General features: G+C 38.6%; 2 protein-coding genes across 2 annotated transcripts in view; both read right to left on the reverse strand.

Annotated features, from left to right (window-relative positions):
* Positions 1 to 9,737, reverse strand: part of LOC150090095 (putative carbonic anhydrase 3) — a 65,585-nt gene extending 55,848 nt beyond the window's left edge. Inside the window, exon 1 of the mRNA XM_090390172.1 lies at positions 9,595 to 9,737. Within this exon, the coding sequence (XP_090246298.1) occupies positions 9,595 to 9,737 (143 nt within the window). The remainder of the gene's footprint in view (positions 1 to 9,594) is intronic.
* A 9,384-nt stretch (positions 9,738 to 19,121) lies between these two features.
* LOC150090096 (uncharacterized) overlaps positions 19,122 to 20,143 on the reverse strand; it is a 141,346-nt gene continuing 140,324 nt past the window's right edge. The window contains exon 13 of the mRNA XM_090390173.1: positions 19,122 to 19,247. Within this exon, the coding sequence (XP_090246299.1) occupies positions 19,143 to 19,247 (105 nt within the window). The 3' untranslated portion in view covers positions 19,122 to 19,142. The remainder of the gene's footprint in view (positions 19,248 to 20,143) is intronic.

Genomic DNA, 20,143 nt, shown 5'->3' on the forward strand with positions numbered 1-20,143 from the left:
ACCTTGCAGAATCTGATGACACTGGTAAGCAGTAATCCAGGAAAAATGTAACCCAGCGTGCTATTAGGATGTGTTCCTAGTTAGACCAACTATTTCTGCCGCTGTGAACGAAAATAACCTATAAAGATTTTTCTTCTCCTTAACATTAGTTCAACTACACAAGTGTATTATGTTCGTGAATTGGGCGTACTAGCAGAGTCTGCGCAGGTAGCACAGTGGTATTGTCACCGTCCTCCCCACACCGGGTTGAAAAGGCATGGGTTCGAATCCCGTCGATGACGCGAGGAACTTTAATGGCCTTTTTTCACTCCGTGGCTGAGTTAGTCGGTCTCAGGCGTAGATAGCAAAGTTTTTCCCCCAGAAACTGCGGTTTTTTGTCCAGCAAAACAGGCAAATCGACCACAGAACACGCGCAATTTACGGACATAACACACAATGCACGACAGATGAATTTCCTTATTCAGGTGGCCTAGAAATAATAGTTTGGTTTTTTTTTTTTTTTTTTTTTTTTTGTAGTAGTAGTAATGGAGGCATGTCATGCAAGCTTATGCAGCATCAAACAAAAAAAAAAAAAAAAAAAACCCGATTTCACATATAATTCCCTCTAAAGATTTGCCTAGTTTCTCCTTGAATTTATTTAAGCTAACAGCTTCAACAACCACAGATCGAAGTTTGTTCCAGCAATTAACCACCCTCTGGCTAAAGGCAAATTTCCGTACATCTGTTCTATAACTGCCTTTCCTCAATTTGAATTTATGCCCCCTCAGGTTCGTAATCTGAGCAAGTGGAAGAATCCGATCAGAATTCAGCGTGCTCAACCCATTAACACCTCAATCAGATCACCTCGCAGGTGCCTAGTCTCCAGCCGCTGCAATTTGCAGAACTTAAGCCTTTCTTGGTAAGAGAACCCCCCCTTCGTTCTCCTCACCAATCTTGTTGCCTTTCTGTGGTCGATTGGCCTGTTTTACTAAAAAAAACCCCGAGTTTTCGGGTGGAAAACCTTGTATTCTATGCTTGAGGCCGACTAACTCAGCCAGGGAGTGAAAATACTTCGTATAAGGCAATGGTCAGGCCACACCTTGAGTACTGCGTACAGGTCTGGAGGCCTCATTTTAGAAAGGATGTAGAGTTGCTAAAACGAGTACAGAGAAGGGCAACAAGGTTGGTGAGAGGAACAAAGGGATTCTCTTACCAGGAAGGCTTAAGTTCTGCAAGAAGCAGCATCTGGAGACTAGTCACCTGCAAGGTGATCTGATTGAGGTGTATAAGGCCTTGAATGGTTTGAGCAGGCTCAATGCTGACGGGATGCTTCCGCTTTCTCAGATTAAGAATCTGAGGAGGCATAGATTCAAATTGAGGAAAGACAGTTGTAGAACAGATGTGCGGAAGTTTGCCTTTAGTCAGCGGGTAGTTGATTTCTGGAACAGACATCCATCTGTTGTTGTGGAAGTTGATAGCTTAAATAAATTTGAGGCCGAACTAGACAAACATTTGGAGTGACTGGATTGGTGAAATGGGAAGGGTTTTTTTTTTTTTTTTTTTTTTGGCTGATGCTGTATAAGCTTCCTTTCTTGCATCATATGCCCTAACTAATGCTAATGTTCCTCGCGTCATCAATGGGATTCTAACCAAGGCCTTTTCTACCCGGTATGGGAGGACGGTGAGGATACTACTGTGCTATCCGCGCAGACCAATATTAGCGAATAGAAAATTACGATTTTCTCAGAATATACGCTTGTGTGACACAATTGTCGACGTAAGCTCTTTTCCAAACACTGCCGTAACTGAATGAACACTGCTTTGCGCGAGTCTGGATGCAGACCAACATCTGAATTTCAATCACAATCGCGTTTTCATTTGATTCACCCACGCAGTACTCCCACTATTTTAATTTGCGCCATTTGAATATTTGCCTTACCAGAATGCATGTACGTAGTACACAGAAACGTTGAAATTAAAGCAGTGAAAACACTAGTCTTGAACGATGACTAAACGTACATCGTACAGGTTCTTATTTTATTACTTAAGTGAATGATATTACTTAAGTGAATGATATTTAAACAGTTAAACAATATAACAATTATTGGTCGTGGTTATATCCATGTATTGTTCCTGATTGTTGCTTAAGAACTCCAGAACTGCTGTGTGTATTTCTCTCCACATACATTGAATGGCCACTTTATTAGGTATGCCAGACCTTTTTCACGAAGTAGAGGTGCTCATTTAATAACAGCATAACGTTCATACTATGCGACTTAAAGCGGTGGGCAAACACATAGGACAAAACAAAAGACTGGATGGCTCTGAACATGGTAGCCAGTTCCGGTACAAGTATTTCGGAAACTGCAACTATGCTGCGACTAACACATAAGACTGTGTCTCGAGTGCATTGCACTGATCGAATAACCATGACATCCAGTCACCGCGATCCTATGGTCGGAAGCAGACCAATGGAGGCTGATTTGTGCAAGATAACAGTTTCTTTGTTGTAAGGTTTTAGGCGCGCATCAGTAACTCAGGCCATATTAAGCAGTATACACATAATATGGCTGCAAATTGATTGTGTTCTCTGGTCGATTTGCTGTTTTCTGGATGAAAATCGCAAGTTTCCAGGGGAAAAAAGCATGTTATACCCCCGCTTGAGACCGAATAACTCAGCGAGTTTGTGAAAAAGACCCATAAAACTTCCTCGCGTCATCAACAGGATTTCAACTCAAGTCTTTTCCTCCCAGTGTTGGAGGATGGTGATTATACCATCCATGTTACTCACGAGGGCGCAGGGTAACAGGAAGGCCACACTCAGTCAAATGACATCCCAGTACAACAGTGGTAACTAAAGAGGCATTTCAGAATGCACAACTCGTTGTAACTCGTCACGGATGTGGTACTGCAATCAACGACCGAACTGGGTTCGATTCCTGTTGGCAAAAAAACAAGAAGGTACAGTTACAGTGGACTCACTGAAGAACACCAATGTTGGTCACTGTAGCAAAAACGTTGCCTTTTCTGTCGAATGCTGATTCCTGCTGTTTGGGAGGTCCTAAATATGGAGAAAACATAATGCGTCCATGGATCCGTCCTGCTAGGTATCAATGGTGACACCCAGCAGGATAGGTCCATCCTGCAAGGTGTCACCATTAATTACACTGCCTTCATGGTGCACGCTGAACCCCATAAGTTATCTAGAAATTGTTTAAAACCAGGCTCATCCTTTCGTAGCTGCAGTCACTTCACCTCCGAATGGGTTCTTCCTAAAGGATTACGCGCATGTCACAAGGCCAGTGTAGAACTGGTTCTAGGAACATGAGGGTAAATTCAGCCTCACTTAGAAACACTGACTTTCCCAGTTATCAGATCTCAGTCCAACTGAGCATCTATGAGATCAGATAGAACTCCTTCTATCTCAAGCTCTTCAGTCACAACCACGCAATTGGCAACAACTGTGAGATGCAATTAGTCAGCATGGACCAACGTCTATGTGGCAAGCTTTTACTGTTCTAACCCTTGTTAACATGGCAACTTGCCAGCCACTGCAACCAGATGCCAACTCTCAGGTGAAGAAACGTAGTGTCTGTCATTTTCGTATAGTGAGTGACGACATTTGTCTGTTTGGTATCCAGACAACAAGACAGCTTGAAATTTTGCAGATGGCGAGACACTGCAATACCAATAGTTCCATTAATGCAGGAATGTTCGAAGAGTCACGAGGCCCTATGGTTGAGTCAGTATGATTGTTAAGAGACAGGAAGTTATCTTGCAGACCACGAATTTGATTTGTATTTTCGCCCCTAAAATGTTTACGTTTTCTTTATACTAATACGAGCTGTTATATCAGCACAATCACCATCCATTTTATGCATACAGTCATTCAGCTTCATCACCAAGGGGATTTTTTTTATCAATGGCTATTCCTATTCTTCTTTTAAAATGCATTTACGCATTATTTTACTGAATGGGAAGGAAATAAAATATTCGATGCTCCCAGGAGAGCACATCTGGTGAATATGGGCTTGGTACACCCAGGGTCCTGAGCTGGATATCATCATTCTTCTCTTTCTTGATGATTCCATTTTCACTCTCTCTCTTTCTCAGGATAGCTCGGGAATTTTTTTTTTTTTTTTTTTTTTGGCTGGTGCAGCATAAGCCCCAGGCTTCCTTGCGCCATATAGCTAATAATAAAAGTAATAATAATAATAATAATAATATAGTTAGGGAAGGTTGTTATGTGATTGTTTTCCATTAAGATTATTACTATAATTAACACCAATCATATACCACATGAAATAAATAATATAGTTTATCAAGCTAATCGCCTAAACCACAATATAATTTAAGGTGACGTTTCAGGCATCTTAGCGATATCAATCATCAGACCATGCTGTTGGGGACAGAAAAATATAGTTACAACTGAATATATTACAATAACAATTACTAATGTTACAATTACATAATTGTAATATTAGTTCCAATAAGTTAATTAATTGTGAATTGTAAAATTGAAAAATATAAAGAGTTACAATTGTAACCCTTTATATTTTTCTGTCCCCCAACAGCATGGTCTGATGATGGGTATCAGTAAGATGCCTGAAACGTCACCTTAAATTGTAGTGGTTTAGCCGATTAGCTTAATAAACTATATTATTTATTTCACGTGCTACATGAGTGGTATTAATTATAGTAATAATCTCAACTCGATGCTCTGTTTTACCAATAAAGGCTTCCGCTACAGAAAGAATGCTCAGAACATTGTCTTTGTTAAATCGAAAGATGTTATATCCTACCTGAGAGCAATTAATGTATTTTCTCTGTTGTTCCCAAAATAATCAGCTACATGACTGGGAGCCGTTTATTTATTTTGTCTTTTCTGTTTTGCTGCTTCTTTTTCTTTCCTCAGTTTCTCCATATTTAATTTGATTAATCAGTAATGGTAGCAAACTACACCAAACATTTTCTTTTTTTACTTTACAAAATTAAAGTTTTAGTCATAAGCCCAATTTCTCAACATCTTAGACTGGAGGAGAGGGGTAGCTTTTCTTGCAACGTGCTACATATGTTGGAAATTATTTGCATGCCAACTAGGAGCGGCTCCAAAAGCTACCAAATCAATATTCACTCCCCTTACTGGGCCTCAAGAACTGCTAATGTTTTTTTTTTTTTCTAAATACATATAAGAATTTATGCCAAGCGCTTGTAATAAAAACATAAATAAAACAATAATTTTATGGTTATAAAATAAATTTAATATATGTAGGTTTGTGAATAAATGTTCATCCTTATAAAAATAATGTAATGAGGATCTCACTAAGCCGTAAATATGTTTGTTTGTTTGTTTTAGTATTTTATGGCGCATTAGCATCTAAGGCTATAATGCGCCAAGTCAAGTAAATATGAACCATAGGTTACCATTACGTTGAAATTCAGGTAATTTCAACGTGATGGTAATTTAATTCGTTTAATCTCATTTTTGATTTTGCAAATGGGTTGTATAATCTTTTACGCTTTTTTTTATGATTGGGGGGCATTCCACAGTTGGCACGCGTGCAGTGGGTGGTCAACCAATCTTATACTATACTTGCAGAAAATATAGAATACACATACAGAATATTAATGTCGCTTTCGAATTTTGTTCTGGCTTTTAATACGATAATAAATTTTGACAAAAAAACTATTAATTTACTGACCTTGGTTCGGAGTTAGAGCTAATGTTGGTAAAGAAGAATAGTAATGCTCTACAAACTCGACTACGGTGCTGTAAAAATTTAGAAGCTTTGCCCACATCTCGCTCCTTATCCGTACCCTGCTAACAACTAAAATAAAATTATGGACTTCATATGAAAAAAAAATAATGAGCCCTCTTGTGGAGTTCTGACCTAGCCTCTCATTATCATTAAAATAATATTAAATTCAAAATACGACAATATATTTTTTAGTTTCAGTGGCCACACTGATAAGTTTCGTATTTATTTGTCCATGTTTACTTTGGAAAATAAACAAACAAATACAATAGAAAACGCACAAAGTCTTTAAGAATAGGCCACTGTGATATAATTTTACCTTTTTATTACTCTGCCTACTTATGTTTCGAACATACACTGCTGCAACAGGATCTAGAAAAGTTTAGCAGATAGGCTGAGAGGTGGTAAATGAAGTTTAACATTGATAAATGTAAAGTACTACACATGGGAAGCAGTAATCCCAGAGTAACATATCAACTCTGTGGTACCACACTGACAATGGTAGAGAATGAAAAGGACCTGGGGGTAATTGTGCAGGCAGATATGAAGTTTTCTGAGCAGTGCAGACGGTCTGCAAGAGTAGCTCATGGTGTCTTGTCAATGATATACAGGAATTTTTCTAGCAGGGATAAGGAGGTGATTATCCCCTTTTATATGGCAATGGTGAGGCCACACCTTGAGTACTGTATACAGGTCTGGAGGCCTCATTTTAAGAAAGATGTAGAGCTGTTGGAACGAGTACAGAGAAGGGCAACAAGATTAGTGAATGGGACAAAGGGTTGCTCTTACAAAGAAAGGCTTAAGTTTTGCAAATTACAGTGTCTGGGGACTAGGCACCTGCGAGGTGATCTGATTGAGGTGGTTTGAGCATGCTCAATGCGGATGGGATTCTCCCTCTTGCTCAGCATAATCACCTGAGAGGGCATAAATTCAAATTGAGGAAAGACGGTTGTAGGATAGATATGCGGAAGTTTGCCTTTAGCCAGTGGGTGGTTGATTGGTGGAACAAATTTCCATCTGTCGTTGTAGAAGTTGATAGCTTAAATAGATTCAAGACAGAACTTGACAAACATTTGGAGCGAGTGGATGGGTGAAATAAGGGTGTTTTTTTTTTTGACTGATGCTATATAAGCTTGCTTTCTTGCATCATGTGCCTTTGCTAATGCAGGCAAATCTAAGGGATTGCAGACCATCAATTGTACCACCATACATGCCTTGCCTTGAGGAAATGAACATTTTCTGATCAATGAGGAAGGCCAGTTCCACGCTTTCTCTGCCTTCGCCCATGATCTCTTCACCAGAAGAAGATCACTGGTGCAATGTCCTGGAACTGATGCACATTGATCAAAACCTTTTTCTGATATACTGAACATCTTCACATAGAAGCAGAAGTAAGCGAAATACTTGTTTCGAATAATACGATTTTGTTTTATTTCTTCAGTTTTTCTTTTGTATGGGTCAGAGTTGGATAAAATGAATCCATCTTCGGGAAAATTTGTAAACATGTCTGAAGTTTATATATTTCAAGAATTTTAAAATTTTAATGATATATCTAAGATGTTCTTAAATAATCATAATAATTCTAATTCTTGTCACCATTTATTGATATTATTAGCATGTTCTGTGTCCTAGTCTCCAATATAGCTATAAATAAACAATAATGGTTCATAAGTGTAGACAATCCTCCCATACACACATACCACTCCTGTATGCTCCAATAAGATATTCAGAAATAAGAGAGGCTGCTCCATAGGTAATTAGTATATCTGCCTCTATAACAGTAAATGTTTAATACTTAAAACCTTTTTTCTATTATACTGAATGGTGAACTATATCCAACTGATACAAATGTTCACAGAAAAAAATAGCGAAAGCAACTGAACGTGCGTGAAATCTGAATTTCTACATTCACTTACTACACGAGTAATAGTGTTGCCTTCCCAGACATTTTTTTTTTAATCGAATAGTGAATTTGATTTTTCACTATGATCCAGAGACAAAACAAGAGTCGAGAGAGTGGAAGCATTCTGATTCACCAAGACCTAAGAAATTTCTAGCTTCTCCTTCGGCTGACAAACAAATGGTTGTTGTGTTTTTTGACCCAAAAGGCATTATTGTTACACATTTTGTGCCTCGTGGAACAACTATGAATAAGGAAGCATACTCTGAGGTTCTCAGAGTTAAACTTCGCCGTGCTCTTCGTGAGAAATGGCAAGATCTTTCCGGTGTGAAGTGGTTTCTCCATCAAGAAGCTAGGCCGATTACAGCAATATTGTGCAGGCAGCCAGTGATCATTGCCATAGTTGCCGCGACATCTCCCTTATTCACTGGACTTAGCCCCGTGTGATTTTTTTCTGTTTCCACATCTGAAGAAAGCTCTAAAAGGCATTTCGTGTCCGACAACGATGCTTGTAGAGCCACAACGGAAGCACTTTGCAGTCTTTCGAAAAATTGTTTGCAAGAAGCATTTAAAGTATGGGTATGACGGCGACGAAAGTGTGTAAATTTGAAGGAAGAGTATTTTGTGAAGAAATCCACAGAAGATTCAGATGACGACAATTAAGATAAGATCTTGCACCAGTCTGCGAATTAAATAATCACCCCTGATATATCTTTTAAATCTGTCAGATTCAGATCGGCGTTTCGATTCCCAAACTTTCACCTCCTCTATTGTACATCCTGGATAGAACCAGCACTTCCGCCTAGAAACAGTATCATCCGTTATGCGATTAACAAAGCAGACTGGAACCTCTTTAATTTAACGGTCCAAGCTTCCCTTCAAATTCCTGGAAACACCAATCTCACCAACCTCAACCACAACCAGCATCAGAGAAAAATAACATCAATCATAATCAATGTCTGTGACAAAACAATCAAGAAGAAACACCCTTTCCCGAGTGCTGTCCCATGGCGGTACAACCAACTGGATCATCTCCGCCATCAGATTCATACAGCACGGAAAGCATTCGACGTGCTCGCTGTACCTGGCCCCCTCATGAAGTTGATGCCCTACGCCAGGGGTGGCCAACGAGTCGATCGCGGATTTAATTTCGGTCGATCACGACGAATTTTAAATATACAGTCATCCCTCGATTTGTGCACCTTGTGCAATGTAATTTTTGAGATGGTAGATCGCGGCACATTTTGAAGGAAAAAAGTAGATCACATCACAAATTAAGTAGGCCGTTCCTGCCCTAAGCAATAACTATCGTAGGCTAAGAAATGACTACACTAGTTTAATTAGAGCCAAGAAGAAACAGTCTTGGGAGCACTTGGTCTCCACGACTGGAAACAGCACCCCCTGGAGAGTTGTGTATCGTATTGTTACGAACATTATCCCCAGGGATGAGGTCATCTCCTCTACAGTCACCCCGCAGGGTACCATAACCCTCACATGGGAAGAGTCTGTAAACAACATCTTGGACACCCTGCTCCCACTAAACACAGATCCTCAATCCAGCCAGCAACAAGAAATCTGTACTGAAAACGCATCCTAAAGCACCATTTCTACAGAACAGCCTTTCATCTTAGATCAATTAAAACTTGCCATTGGCAAAACATAAAACAAAAAAAAGCACAGGGTTAGACTTCATTGAAGCAGAAGTAATTAAGAAGGCCCAGAGACGCAAACAAATCTCCTTCTCAGCCTGTACAACCATTGTCTGGAAGTTGGACTCTTCTCGGATGACTGGAAAGAGGCAAATCTACGCCTCATTTTGATGAACCCAAGTAAACCACCAGAGCACCCACAGTCATACAGACCCATAGCACTCCTTCCCGTTTTAGGCAAAATATTTGAACGTCTTCTCTTATCCAAATTGGAAAAACACTATAAAAATGCGTATTCCAGTCCACAAACCAGTTCGGCTTTTGGGCAGGCTGTTCAGCAGAAGATGCACTTCGACAGCTCATGGATTCTGCCAAAAATTCAGCTTCCAAATACTTCTTAGTAATATCAGTGAATTTCGCCACGGCCTTTGACTTGCTCTGGTGGCCAAGCATACTATGAAGACTCAGAGAAACTAGCGATCCAGCAAATCTTTATAGCTGCATACAGGACTATCTTCACAACAAAAGTGTTACAGTCAGAAATGCCTATCGACAAATCTCCAGAAATGTCTACAGAGGGTGCCTCCAGGGCTCTGTCCTTGGCCCTTTCCTATGGAATGTGGTCGTGGACGAGTTCCTGAACCTAGACCTGCGGGATGTTTTCACCCTTCGCAAACGACTTGATACTGACAGTCACTGGAAACTCCAGAGCTTCCCTGGAAACAACAGCCAACGGAGCTCTTACAAAGCTACAAGAATGGGCCAGCCTCCATTAACTCCATATATCCCCTGAGAAAACTACTTCAATTCTACTCAGAGGAACCCTTCAAATCAGCAGGCCGCCGCAGATTAAAATTGCTGGTAGATCCATCAAACTGGCAACTGAGATGAAATACCTTGGGGGTAATTCTCGACCCCAAGCTCACGTTTTACCCGCATATAGACTCCCTTCATCGCAAAGTCAGGAACTACACCGCAATGGTAGTGAGGATCAACAGGTCTGACTGGGGCCTAAATCGCCGTTCACTGCAAACGCTATACAAAGCTGTATTTATTCCCACTATAACCTACTGTGCAGGTGTCTGGTATCATCGTGCACCCATTGTTCGTAACCAAAGGAAGCTCACCTCCATCCAGCATAATATCCTTCTCATTATCACCCGTGCCTGCTGCACAGTAAGCAACCCGGCGCTCCAAGTCTTGGCAGGAGTTCTCCCTCTTGCGAATTATCTCTGGACCTGCAGATAATTCGCAAAGGCGTGCACTACCGGCTCGCAAAGGGACTCCCTACCACCATCCTGGATTTCACTACAAATCCAGGAAACACCATCAAAGAAGGAAAAAAGTGCCTTGCAGTCTACCTTCTTAACGCCTGGCAAAACAGATGGAATACCACCCCCAAAGGATCCATCACTAAAAAATTCTTACCTGAAATATCCCAGATCTACACTAAAGCTCCAGCATGGTACAGCCCAGGGTTATAAACCTCTTTCCTGATTACAGGCCATGGGTCCATAAATCACAAACTTGCCTCTTTGAACATCGTTGATGACCCTCGCTGTCTTTGTGGTGAAAACGAAGACTGGGATCACCTATTCTATGTTTATCCGCTCTACGAAGACCTGCAAACGTTGCTCATATCAAAAATACATGCCTTGCCTCGAGGAAATGAACATTTTCTGATCAATGAGGAAGTACCAGTACCACGCTTTCTCTGCCTTCGCCCATGATCTCTTCACGAGAAGATCACTGGTGCAACGTCCTGGAACTGATGCACATTGATCAACACCCTTTTCTCATATACTGAACATCTTCATCTAGGTTGTGACCACTTCTAGCTACTGAACTTGACACTCAGGTCGCTTGAATTGTTTCATCAGTGTCTCTCTTGATACGTGACTGTCTTCCCACCCTCTCGAGGGCCTTCTTCTTCCACTTCTGCTTAGGTGGGAGAATTCCCACCCAACCTACGGAGGATGCCTTCCCTTACATCCTCCGTCGCTCTGTCTATACCACCGGAGGCGCCTTTCCCCCAACACTGTGCATACTGTGCACATTCTGGATTATAATAATATATTTCTGCGTTGGTCATTTTCATAGGCTCCTTTACTAGCTGTAGAGGCAGTCCTGTAAAGCAATTTCTACCTCTGTCTTCAAAAAATGAGTTCCCTTACTCAAATATCTAGCCATCTTTGGAAATTACATTGCAAGAACACTATGATTACTTGCTTGCATGAGAAACTTGCTTACTCTTCTGATTGGGCCAATGGTAAAGGTGGGTCCCTCAAGGATCGGTTCGTGGACCACTCTTTTTTCTGATTTTCTTAAATGACACTGATGAAGGGATAAAGAGCGTGATGAAAAAATTTGTGGATGATGTAAAGATCGAGATAGTGGTCAATGATCAGCACCAAGCAGTACTCCTTCACGATTTATAGTGAAGTATAGTCAGAAAGTGGCAGGTATGTTTTAATCAACAAAATAGAGTACACAGTCTTACACTTGGAAACAGCAACCCATAAGATCTCATACACTTGGTGGTGTTGAACTAAAACAGTAGAGAAAGAAAGAAAGGGATTTGGGAGTTACGAAATGGGCGGATATAAAGTTTTGAAAAGACCATTGTTCTATCGAAAATTTGCTTATAGGAGATCATAGTCCCTTGCCCTGTATAAAGCAACTGACACCGCATCTCAAAAAAGGCAATGGAACTTTTTGAAAGTATCCAACGATGGGAACCTCATCTGGTGACATTTTCTCTGGGAAAACAGACAACAAGACTGGATTGTCAGAGATGGGTTAATTACTGAAATGCATTATCTTCATGCAGAGGCAGTTCCATGATTTTTTAAAGGGAGAAAAACTAGAGCAGTGTTTTGGGGGATTCATTAAGCCTATATCATTTAGATCGGAAGGGGGGGCGCATATAGTCCCCCACATTGGAACGTCCCACCTCCATGAGTAGTTGAAGTTGATAACTTCAAAGGTCGGTTGTAGCTACTGTATGAGGAGATAAAACACATGGCTAGTTTATTTATTTAATTTTTTTTATATATTTACATATTTTTTCTGTTTTTATACGTGTCACTATATGTGCGTAATGTGCCTATTGTCTTCACCATCTCCACTCATGCAATAACTCGACTCCCAGGGAATGGATTTTTATTAAATTTTATATTTCACTGTGTTAGAACAAGTTGTTGAGCCTTCCCGAATTTAATTAAAATAGAAATCTGGCAATTATTTTCATACACATCATACGGGTTATGCATGCGGTGTATTGTAGCTGAAGTACCAGAATTATGTTTGTTGCCAGGGGGAAAATGAATGGGTGATTTTGCGAATGTGCAGAAGCAAAATGGTTTCGATTTGCATATCTCGATACTCATTGCTTTTCGATTTTTTTCTAATCACGAATTATTACTATTTGCTAATACACTTGAAATTTTTTTTATAAATCAAGAATTATTACAATTTGCTAACATGACTGAAATTTAACTAACTTTAGCTGGTGCAACAAAATCCAGGGCTTACTTACACTATATGGCTACTACTAATACTTATTTCTCCCAATACATGGTCTATAGTGTGATAATGTTAGTCTAGAATTGAATGCCTTTTACACCCTATAAATCCTTTTACTCAAACTTACACCGATGAGCCAAAACATTATGACCAGCGAGTCACTGATGATGGGAATAATGTGTCACAACACACAGTACATTGAACCCTTCTGAAAATGGGGCTGCGCAGCCACAGTACCCATGGTTCACTGGCAACAGCGCCTACAATGGGCACACGAGCATCGAAACTGGACCTTGAGTGATTGGAAGGTCGCCTGGTCCGACGAATCATGTTTTCTGTTGCACCATGTGGACAGCCGGGTATGTGTGCGTTGCTTATCTGGGGAAGTGGTACCTGGATGCACCGTGGGATGAAAACAAGCTGGTGGTGGCGGTGTCGTGCTTTGGGCAATGTTCTGCTGACATACCCTGGGTCCAGTCATCTGTGTGCCAGGCATTCTGACATCTACCACCTACCTAAACATCATTGCTGACCAGGTACACCCTTTCGTGGAAACGGTCTTCCCCTCTGGCGGTGCCATCTTTCAGCAGGATAATGTGCCATGGCACACCACCCGGATTGTTCGATTGGTTCGCAGACCATGAGAAAGACTTCCAGGTATTGCCCTGGCCTCCAAATTCCACAGACATCAATCAAGAATCTGTGGTTTGTGTTGGAACAGCAACTCCGATCTGCGGCGTCTCAATCACGGACCTTACAGGAGTCAAAGGATCTGCTGGTTACGTGTTGGTACCAGATACCACAAGACACATTTAGAAATCTTGTAGTGTCAATGCCTTGCCAGGTATGAGCTGTTTTGGCTGCACGTGGAGGACTAACATCATATTAGGTAGGTGGTCATAATGTTTTGGCTCATCAGTGTACATTGTAACTACTAATGGAAACCACCTCGGCAGAACTTCTGTTCACTCACTGTTGAATGCCCGTATAATAAGTCGGCTTATCTATTCTATTGTTCTCGAATGAAGTAAAGATTACAGTGCTAAACTTATTAAATACTCTCATTAAATCAGTACCCTCACAGTTGCACAATAATATAATCACTGTTTTCAAACACACCAGATGGAAAAGGCCTAAGTTCAAATCCAGTCAATGACGTCATAATTTTATGGTATTTTTTCACAATGTGGCTGAATAAGCCTCACATGAAGTCTCCTCCCAGCAATTGGGTTATTTGTCCAGCAAACCGACCACAGAATACACATGATTATACAGACAACATACTGATGCTTCATGACCTTATTTACTTTGATATGGACTTAATACACACTCAGGGCTGGCCTAAGTTACAGGTGGTTGTCTAGGGTGTCAAGAGGGTCTGGAAGGACAGTATTATAAGGATGGTTCTCTAAATAATACTCAAACATGAATATTCAGAAAATAATGTCTATATTTACAAGTATAAAGTTATAGAAGTCTTATAGTACACTCCTTTAATTGACTTCGCTATCACCATTAAAGACTTAAAACCAGCCAAAAATTCTTCAATATGAAGCCCTCAATATCGAATGGTTTCGACACAATACTAATCTCAACGCAAAACTTCCCTTTCACCTTTCCTCGGCTTGGAATCTCTCACATCTGAGATTCCTACGTGTTCCAAAGAGCATCACGAGAGTATAGAAAATTCCTTAAAATAGAACACGCGTTACTTCTCACTTAACACCGCCAACTGAAGACGTTATAACTTAACGAAAGTCTGTCGTCACGACTATTGGCATTATCAATTCTTTTATGTTCCAGATTAACTATTTTCTACTTTATGACAACCAGGGACGGAGTAGTGCACTTCTGCTTCCTTGCGCTTATTTTAAAATTCCGTTAAATTAAATCTCATCCCACCTTAATGCATTAACTTAACCATTCCACCTTATATTTAGCCATCAGTCTTTTCATAAAACTATTGCAGATTATATTCAAGGTGAGTACCGCACTTTAAGCATTTCGCTATTCTTATATTTAGTCACTATTTACATTATCTTAACAGTTAAAGTCGTGATTATAAAGTAAACACAAAATATGACTTTTTTTCTTGTGAATGAAGTTTTTGCCACTGGAGTGTGGAAAAAAGTGATTTGGAAGGCGGAAAGCTACAAAAAAATTAGACTTTGCTTTGTTGTCACTTAAAAAAGATGAATTCAAAGCATTCCAATGCCAAAGAGTCATAATTGTTAAACCTGAGTGCAATGAAACCTATTGATGGGAATTTCCTTATTCTGGATCTGTAGGAATTCTGAGGAAAAAAGGGGAACAAAGGTTATTGGTAAGCAACCTTAAACAGTTTTATGAATGAAACAATAAGGAAGTGTTCTTTAGTGAGCTTTTATTGTTTAACAATGCTCATAACCTTCCTCCCTTGGGCACATCAATAAGTGATTAAACATACCCAGTGAACATTCAAATATCCACTTGGAACTTTGCTGTTTTCATATAGCTTAAGGACCAGATCAATGCTAAAAATCAAACTTAAACTTACTAGTAAAAGGAGCAGGGTTGAATTTAATTGATTAACAAGTTACTTAATGTATACAGTGTGTTACATTTCAGGAGTGTTCAATACTTTTATATTAAATTTTGATTTTTTATATAGTAATTTTATATTTTTTTAATATATTTTTATATACAGGGTGTCTCAAAAATATTGGTACAAACGTTTAGGGGAGGTAGGTAACATCTAAAGGAATGTGAATAGCATAGGAACCCATAACCAGAAACGTTGTGGAAAAGTAGTAGCAGAGGCACAAGAAGCAGAAATGACACAAGACAATAATTAGTGGCAAACATTTATTTGACATATTAACAATGGAGTACGAGATGGATGCATTTCATGATGTTACAAAAGATGCTAGAAGGCTCCACCATGAGACACGATGCATGCATAACACAGACGCAGCATGGATTGGCGGACAGGGTCGAACACACCTGGAGTTTCTTTGACAGTAGCAGCAGCGCAGACGAGTCTCGCCCAGAGATCCATTTCCGTCTCCACAGGCGATTCGTACACAATATATTTGAGGGCCCCCACATAAAGAAATGAAGGCTCGATAAATCAAGTGAGTGTGAGGGCCAGGCAACGGGTCAATCCATCAACGACCAAAACGCCAGTTCAAATGGTCACGAACACACCTTCCATAATGGGCAGGTGCCCCGTCATGTTGAAACCAAATGTTGCGTCTCACATTTCTGGAACATCGTCAAGTAACCCTGGTAGAACTTGTTCAAGAAAGATCTGATATTTAGCGGAGTTCATGCGGGATGGTAACAGGTAGGGGCCAACTAAGCAGTCACCAACCATACTTGCCCACACATTTATTGCGAAGTGATGTTGTGCCGCATGGGGGCGCACACCGTGTGGGTTGTCGTGAGCCCACACGAGCATTGTGCTGATTGAATAAGCCTTCCCGAGTGAAATAAGCCTCATCCGTAAACAAAACATAGGCTGGAAAATTCAAGTCTTGAACAATTTCTTGGAGAAACCACTGTGCAAAAGCTACACGTGCAGGATGATCTTGGGGGAGCAGTAACTGAACCCTTTGGAGATGAAAGGGGTGTAAGGAATCATCATGCCAGGTACGCTGTACACTGCACGAGCCACTCCTAAGGCGCAGGCAATGGCACGCGTGCTAGTAGTAGGATTATTCTGGACGGCATTCAACACACTTTCCTCCATGTCAGGAGTTCGCGTCAAACGTGGTCTGCCTGCACTACTCCTGTTACCTCTAAATGACCCATGATCGCACAAATTTTGGTGCATACGCACAAACAAACGGTGGTCCGGTACATGTCTGTCTGGGAAGCGTTCTCCATAAATTCATTGAGCGGCTCGTCCCTTGCCCTCTGTTAATCCATATACTTGGTGCATGTCTGCCAGCTCACAGTTCATATATCGTTGCATGCTCTTCGTGCGGCGACTACTGCGCCATCTACAGACCTACGGTGAAGTTTCCGGCTATGGGTTCCCATGCGATTCACATTCCTTTAGATGTTACCTACCTCCCCTAAACATTTGTACCAATATTTTTGAGACACCCTGTATAATTATTTCTTATCAATTAATTATTACATTATAAAACTTTATAGAATAATGAAACTATATAGTTTTATGTTCTCTAAACTTAGCCATTTAGTTTAATTACAACCAGAGCTTTTTTTCTGCCTGAATAGCATTCCAGTAGTTAAAAATAAATAAAAAATACAAGATCGTATACCTAAAACAAAAAAAAATATTTGTTTATTTTAAAATAAAAGTTATTTATAGCCAGATGCACAGCTTGGTTTTGTGACTCATCTATTGAAGCACTTGCCAATCATAACAATTATTAAAAAAAAAGCTTAATAAAACCACTGTTCATTCAGGGCCAATCATGCAGCCATTGACATAAACAGTAAACAAAAAAAAAACAAAAAGAAATAGCAATAAGAAATATAATAACATGCTTTTACTGTGGAAATCTTTATAAAAGCTTTTTGCATAATAAATAATACTTAAAGTATTTTTATTAATTATTTTTTCAAAGTTACTATTACTCTTGTAATTTGAATTGTCAAATTAGTGCATATGATGTCATTATTTAAAAGCATCACTGGAGAATGAGAACACATATTTAAATAACACATACTAATTAAATAAAGGAGAAGGTGACTTTATTAAACACCTTGCAACAAAGGAACGAGAATGCAGAGCAAGTGGCAAAAGTAACAAGCGACCAAATTATAAAATTTTTTTCTTGAGATACTAAGGGAAAAAAATTATTCAAAACTATGTATTTAAGACTTAATAAAAATCACCAACCAATATTCAAAAATTTCACATATTTGGCATCACGATTTTCTAAAATTTTCCTGGGGGAGAATCCCCAGACCCACCTTTCCTAGAAAATTTGCTCAGTGTTCAGGAAGTTTACATTTTACAAAAAAAAAAAGCTCTGATTACAACTAACTCTGCTACTGTATGTGTATATATATATATATATATATATTTTTTTTTTTTTTTTAATTTTTTTTTAAAGTCTCTTCTCTCTATATGTATGCATCTCTTCACAAGTGACACCATGTTCACAAGTCTTATATAACAATACCTAGAAAGCATGTAAGGACTGCCTAAAACTAATAGTGCTGCATTAAAACTACAATTAATCTATAGATTTATTTTTTTATACATAAATAGTGTAGAAAAAAGAAATAATAATTGTTAGATTTCTATTTGTTGAGCCATCCATTTGTTTAGTCATTGTGCTGTCGGTTATTGTTTAGTTGTTGTTTTTGTGTTTTTTTTTTTTTATTTGTTATTCAGTGTTCAATCCTAATAGAATACAAGTGTTTTAAGTATGGATGTTCGATGAAATTGGCAGTGCAAAAGGAGATTATGGATGGTTTGAGTGCGTCTGTAGAAAGACAGGAGCCAATTCTGAATGGAGTTCGTGAAGTGTACCAGCTTGCATGCCAGAACTGATGAGGCAAGTTGTTTTGTACTGAAGTTGTTTTTGGCAATTTGATTGTTTTTGTGGTTATTGTATGAGTAGTATCAAGTTCTCTATAGTAGCTGGGGTTCGGGGGAAAGAAAAAGAAGCATTTATGTTGAGTTCCATAAGCAATTCTCATAGTTAATGCACACAAAATCGTCTAGTAATGTTCAGGCAAGAACTATCAGTGGTTGTGTATGGTGTTAATTTTTGTTACTTGGTTAAAAAAATTGTATTTCTATTCACCTATTTTTTTTGCTCTGCATTGCCATTTCTTTTTCTTCATTTCGGCTCCATTACAACTGCAACATATCATGATGAAACATATCACTAATAATGTGCGGGCGAGGAGGAAAGCAGTGAGAGGGAGGTGGCTTTACCAGCCAAACACTGCCTTCTTCCTCTCTTTCTTGCCAAAGTACAGAGGTGCACCCATGTCCTGGAGTATAACCAAGATACATTTATATAATTTAATTATATTTATAAAATTGAATTATTAATTTTGAAACCTTCAGAATAAAACAGTGTCCAATATAAAGCAAATATAAAATACAAATGAAAATAATTCACACTATAAGTTTGCATCTTTGTTTTTTTTTTAAATTCATTTAAACTCATATGCAGTATTTAAAAACAAAATAGAAGTTTTTTTTTTTAAAAGATATCAATAAAAAATATTTTGCTTGTGTTTATTTTCACTGGTTTCTGATGGTGATAGTAGTCATTTATGGAAGAACATATTTAATAACTGACAGAAATTGGAGTTTAACTGTACACTATTCATATGCTGCACAAATAAAGAGTACATTAATTACGCTGATTTCCACAATTCTCGATCATTCAAAGGTTGAACAGGACGAAAGTTGTCTGACATATGTTCGCCATCCGAAAATTTCAATTTTCGGAACCTGTGAAGCTATAAAAAACATACAAAAGGAACAGTATTATAAATTTGAAACTGTTAATATCATTCATTCATTATGAAGTTATGTCAAAAATACACAATTACAGAATTATTAAAATATTCTAAAATTATTAGAATATTTCAATAATTCTTTAATTGTGTATTTTAAAATTAAAAGTTGCTTCATAATACAAGATAATTCAAAAACTATCCATATTATGCTTGTTATTCGGGGATGAGTTAACACAGTGCACTGCATAAAATCACAACTGTTTAGACATGATCCATATTTATCTCTAAGCTTTAAGCTGTTCACTCACTTAAGACCATTTGTGGCTGTCAGCTGATAATGAAGACATGTTTTCACATCTTGAGGCATTTCAAAATGTTGGAGAATACTGAAAAACGAGTGTTAAATTTTGCTTTAAAAATCAGAAAAACTGCAGTTGAAAATTTTGATTTTAAAACAGCATGTGAGGACTCTGCAATGGCCACATGCAACCTTTTGACTCACACCACTATTTCAAAGAGCTTAGGGAAGCTAATCAGTCATTGCAATTTCTGTCCGTAGAATGTTGTCCATAACAATTTCCATGGGCAACTTTCTGCGTTGAAGCTACATGACGTAATCTTATTATTATTATTTATTTTAATATACCATTCAATTGTTTGGACCATTCAATTGTTTGTAATGTGAAAGATGTTTTCACATCCAAAGATTAATAAAAGCTGGACAGTCAAATTTAAATTATAAGTTTTATAAATTTAAATTAAATTTAAATCATTACTTTGAATAAAGTTTCAATTTAGTTCCATTATATTTTAGATTAATATTTCTTACCATGATCTACTACCTTTCAATGAGAACTTTTATTTATTTTTATATATATATATATATATATATATAT

The sequence above is a fragment of the Mastigoproctus giganteus genome, chromosome 2, assembly GCF_048544385.1.
Source record: "Mastigoproctus giganteus isolate SK-2022 chromosome 2, ASM4854438v1, whole genome shotgun sequence".
NCBI lineage: Eukaryota > Metazoa > Arthropoda > Arachnida > Uropygi > Thelyphonidae > Mastigoproctus > Mastigoproctus giganteus.